This window comes from Miscanthus floridulus, chromosome 1, assembly GCF_019320115.1.
Source record: "Miscanthus floridulus cultivar M001 chromosome 1, ASM1932011v1, whole genome shotgun sequence".
In the NCBI taxonomy this organism is placed as follows: Eukaryota; Viridiplantae; Streptophyta; class Magnoliopsida; order Poales; family Poaceae; genus Miscanthus; species Miscanthus floridulus.
Window position 1 is genome coordinate 153,084,593 of NC_089580.1, and position 4,965 is coordinate 153,089,557.

General features: G+C 51.3%; 1 protein-coding gene across 1 annotated transcript; it reads left to right on the forward strand.

Moving 5' to 3' along the window:
• The first annotated feature begins 220 nt into the window (after positions 1 to 220).
• Positions 221 to 1,081, forward strand: LOC136465666 (uncharacterized). Its single transcript, XM_066464315.1, has 2 exons — positions 221 to 540; positions 757 to 1,081. The coding sequence occupies exons 1-2, from the start codon at positions 221 to 223 to the stop codon at positions 1,079 to 1,081; spliced, it is 645 nt and encodes a 214-aa protein (XP_066320412.1).
• The last annotated feature ends 3,884 nt before the right edge of the window (positions 1,082 to 4,965 follow it).

The window sequence follows — 4,965 nt, forward strand, 5'->3', positions numbered from 1 at the left end:
ACGGTCAAATAAGAAGTCTTAAAGTAAAAAACAACATTTTTAATAGGACGGAGAGAGAGTGTCTCAAATTATTATATGCTCTTTTGCTTTTTTTTAGTACAATATAGCTACCAATAATTTGGAACGGAAATATCTCCATCTGTCTACCAAGTGTATTCTTATTAGGACTTGGGCCGTTGGGCGTTAGACACATTCAGGCAGGGACCAGCTAGCTAGAGCGATGCCCTCTCGCCTTATCTGTTCCTCCTCGTCGCTGATCCAGATGCTGATCAAGAACAACCGCGCCATCAGACACCCACTCTCGGACGGTCCATGCGCCGTCCTCCAGTACGCCGACGACACCATTGTGGTGGTCCGAGCGGACGCTGACTCTGCTCGGCATCTGAAGAGGGTTCTGGACACTTTTGCTGCGGCGACGGGGCTCGCCATCAATTTCTCCAAGAGCACCGTCAACACCATGAATGTCGCCGAAGACCATCTTCAAAGCCTGGTGACCGCGCTCCACTGCCGACAAGGAACATTCCCACAGACCTACCTTGGGCTAGCTGCCATTATCCAACACCAAGCTGAAGCTGTCGGCCTTTGCGCCACTCGTAGCCAAGGTGGATCGGTACCTCGCCGGCTGGAAGGCGTCCCTCCTCAGCCCCGCCGGTCGCGTCGTCCTCATCAACTCCGTCCTCAGTAGCTTGCCCACCTATGCCATGGGCGCCATGCTCCTTCCCCTGGCGTCTGCGCGGCCATTGACGCCAAATGCAGGGCCTTCCTGTGGTCTGGGTCCGACCGCACAACCGACGCCCAATGCCTCATCGCCTGGGAAAATGTATGCGCGCTGAAAGAAGACGGGGGCCTCGGCGTCAAACGCCTAGAGACCCAGAACGCCGCCCTGCTCCTCAAGCTAATACACCGCCTGCATCACCCCGGCAGCTCCGCCTGGGAGCGCTGGGCGACGTCCCAGACCGCGCTCTCGGACCAGAGCGGCTGCCTTGCTAGGGCTCACTGGACCGCGCTCCGCCAGCTGCTGCCGGCGTACCAGAAGATGATGACGGTGAGGGTAGGCGACGGCAGCTCCACCGACTTCTAGAGAGACACATGGCTTCTGGACGTCCCCCTCGCGGACTGTATGCCGGCGTTACATAGCCATATGGACGGGGACGCGACGTCTGTCCGCGACGTCGTGCTGGCGGGGATCAGGAACGTGGTCCAACGCCGCCTCTCCACCCAGGCCGCCGCAGAGCTGGAGGAGCTAAGTCAGCTCCTCCTCGACGTCAACCTAACAGCCAGCCCAGACGAGCGGCATTGCTGTTTCGAAGACTCCGATCGCCTCGATGCGCGGCGACCAAACCTGCCCCTCCCTTCAACTTCGTCTGGCGCAATTTCGCCCCGCCCCGGATCAAGTTCTTCGGATGGCTCTTCACCAAGGACACGATCTAGTGCAAGACCAACCTAAGGCACAAGAGCATCCTACAGGATGCCGTCTGTGACATCTGCGGCGAGGCGGAAGAAACCGGCGACCACATCATCGTGGGGTGCCGGTTTGCCAAGTCCTTCTGGAGACGAATTGGATGGCAGCCAAACTCGATCGCTCCTGCATCGGAACTATGGAAGTCTACCCCGCCGCCCCACGTTCCACCATCGGCGGCGAGTACCCTGATCCTTCTCTGTTGCTGGGAGCTCTGGAAGCACAGGCACGACGTTGTGTTCTGCGGCTTGCCCCCGACCAACGCTGTCTACTGGCTGCTTGCCAAGAAGCGGTCAGAACCTGGAGCTGCCGCCTCCCACCGAAGAACGCCACGCTAGTAGAACATTGCAGCTCAGTGTTAAGCATGTAATCTAGCCTTCACCCCCCTATGATCTCTTTGTAAACGGATTGGCGCCAAAGCCCTTCCACCTCCTGCTTGCCCGGCATCCGTGGAATGAAAATTCAGGTGGAGAGGCCTTACTCCCCCCGTGTTGACCTCAAAAGAAACAAGAAAAGTGATATCTGTTTCCACCAGTGGACTAGGTGATCGAGATTCGAGGCGGCTACAATGACACTTAGGGCAGCTTCAGTAATAACTTATGAGCTACTAGCTTTAACCATTTTATTTTGGGAAATTTGGCCACAGGACATTCGAAAAACATGAAATTGGCTGCTGCACACCGCCAACTCCAATATTGGCCACCGCCCCCATTAAAATATAATTTCTGCTGGTTCCGGGAGAGAGAAGCTATGGAAAATGACGTGTTTGCCCTCATCTTCTTCCTCTCGCTCATATGGTGCCGATATGGCGCAGCGGAGCTCGCCCCTGGGTTGCCCGTGCTGGCGGGGAGCCCCGCCCCTTGGCGGGGAGCCCCGCCCCTGGGCTGGTCGCGCCTCCGGGGAGGGCGTGCCCCTACGATGGCTGCGCCGCCGGGGAGGGCCGCCCCTGGGCTGGCTGCGCCTCCGGGGAGCGTGCCCATAGGATGGCCACGCAACTGGGAGCTCCGCCCCTGGACTGGCCGCGCCTCCGGGGAGGGCGTGCCCCCTGGGATGGCTACGCTGCCGGGGAGTGCCGCCCTTCGGCTGGCCTCGCCGCCGGGGAGTACTGCCCCTGGGATGGCCGCGCCGCCGGCGAGCACTGCCCTTGGGCTGGCCGCACCGCCGGGAGCTCCGCCCCTGGGCTGGCCGCACCGCCGGGAGCTCCGCCCCTGGGCTGGCCACTCCTCTAGGGAACGCGCGGCGCTTCGACATGGACGACGACGATAGCCTGACACAATTAGAGATGGTGGTGCTGGTGCAGTAGCTGGACCTGCGCCCCACGGGGGAGGAGGCCCTCGCGCTGCTGGCCGGCATGGATGCGGACGACAATGGCGGATTGGCGCAGGTCATCGGTGAAGTCGTACGTAGGTGTAGAAGAGCACGCAGACGACGTCGGCCTTAGCGGTGGAGACTGCGGGGTGGCGCGAAGGATGGGGAGACGCGGGGGTGTGGGTGAGGGCAGGCATGGCAAGGCTCGCCGGCCGGCCATTCACCAGACTTCTTGAAATGGTGTCGCCAGACTTGAGGAAGCGAGAGGAAGAAGATGAGGGCAAACACGTCATTTTCCATAGCTTCTCTCTCCCAGAACCAGCAGAAATTATATTTTAATGAGGGCGGTGTGTTCTAGCAAATGAATCCAATTTCATAATGATACTCGACCAATATCGGAGTTGGCGGTGTGCAGCAGCCAATTTCATGTTTTCCGAATGTCCTGTGGCCAAATTTCCCTTTTATTTTATATATTTTAATAGAAGAGAGAGAAATGGTGGCTCTTGATAATGCCCTGGTGTAATTATGGTAATTATTATAGTGCCCGTGCTAATGCTACGGCTTTATTTCAGGGGTGTACATGGAAACAACCAAACAACGATTTTTGCTTCCAGAGTTCAACTTTCACACAATTGTATATGACCATGTATATACAATCCGAGAAACACTTACACGTAACAAGGCATGATAAAGTTATTTCTCGCATTAACCATATAATTTACAATTTGCCTAAGTCCTTAAACATGTCTTGGAGATCTTCATGGCCACTTCATGCAAACTTCATCCAAAATAATCAAAGATGCCGTACCAAGCTTCTTAAAGTAGATATAGTTTCTTAAAGTAACTCTATAATTCACTTTTGATAAATGAAAGAAAAAATTGTATTTGATCTTTTTTAAAATTAAATAGTAGATATAGTCGTAAATATATGTGTGCAACCGCGATGAATATTTATCTGGTTGTTCCTCGGTTTCTCCCTCTCTTCCATCCCGTTTTTCTTTCTTCAGATGATTTTTGAGTATTAGAAATCTAACTAATGAAAATTATTGGACAAAAGAAAAACAAGTATTTTTTCTTGGCATAATCAACTGATTTATCAAGTAAGTTTTAAGTACTCCATCTATTTGAAATTGTAAGTCGTTCCAGCTTTTCTAGATACATACTCCCTCCATTCTAAATTATAAGTCGCTTTGACTTTTTTATTCATCCATTTTGCTATGTATCTAGACATATTATTATATCTAAATGCATAACAAATTAGATGTACCAAAAAAAACAAAGCGACTTATAATTTAGAATGGAGGAAGTAGTTTTTACTATGTATATAGACATAATGTATATTTAGGTGAATAGCAAAAGCTATATATCTAAAAATTAGAACAAAACTAATTGTCTCTGGCTTGCGTGTTCTATTTCATAATGACCTTTTATTTTTATAATCACGTGTCAAGTCGGTTCGTTTATTTTGTAAAGTCGATCGGGACGTGTAGGGTGTTACTTTTGTAACACAGTGGTCTAACTCCTCTTTTTGAGGATGAAACCGTATATTTCTTCTATTTTTTTTAAAAAAATTAGGCAAAACCAAATGTTCTAAACCTCTTCATCGATCTCCTCTCTGTGGGCCCAGACTGTAAGTGAGCCGTTTTGTTTCCTTGTTCGTTGTTGGTATTTTATGAGAAGAAAGGGGTAGACCATTCCAGGTTTAGCCACGCTGCAGACGCTCCACTGCTCCTACTGACGCATGGGGTCACCAAACCAGGTCCCATGTGTTCTTGACGGAAACATACGAGTGGGTATGTTGGTAGGTCTGTCGCCATTTCTTATTGACGCAATACCAGAACAGTACGGAGAGTTTTGGAAGGGGCGCGTCAGATGGGGCCGGGCTCGGCGTGGGTTTTTCCATTATAATGACAATTCTGGAAATTGCCTTGATTGGAGTCACGGATCCCTCCTTCCTATTTGCCTTGACTGACTTTCATATTTGCCTTGATTGACTTCCATTGGTTTCCATTTTACCGTAGACTGCAGGATGTGTGAGGCGTGTGTTGAAGCCTGGGTGGGAGAGATCCAAATAATGTTGGCCATCAGATCAAGTTGAAGCCTGTGAGAAAGGATTATGAGCCATAGATTTTAATGATACGGTAATCCTGGGTATAATTTTGTTGGTGCATAATGGTTATAGTCTCTCAGTGGGAGAC

Excerpts from the sequence above, each read along its gene's own strand:
- LOC136465666 (XM_066464315.1), top strand. The coding sequence starts at position 221 with ATGCCCTCTCGCCTTATCTGTTCCTCCTCGTCGCTGATCCAGATGCTG. Across the intron at positions 541-756 it reads TTCCCACAGACCTACCTTGG|GGCCTTCCTGTGGTCTGGGT; the intron begins GCTAGCTGCCAT and ends CGCCAAATGCAG.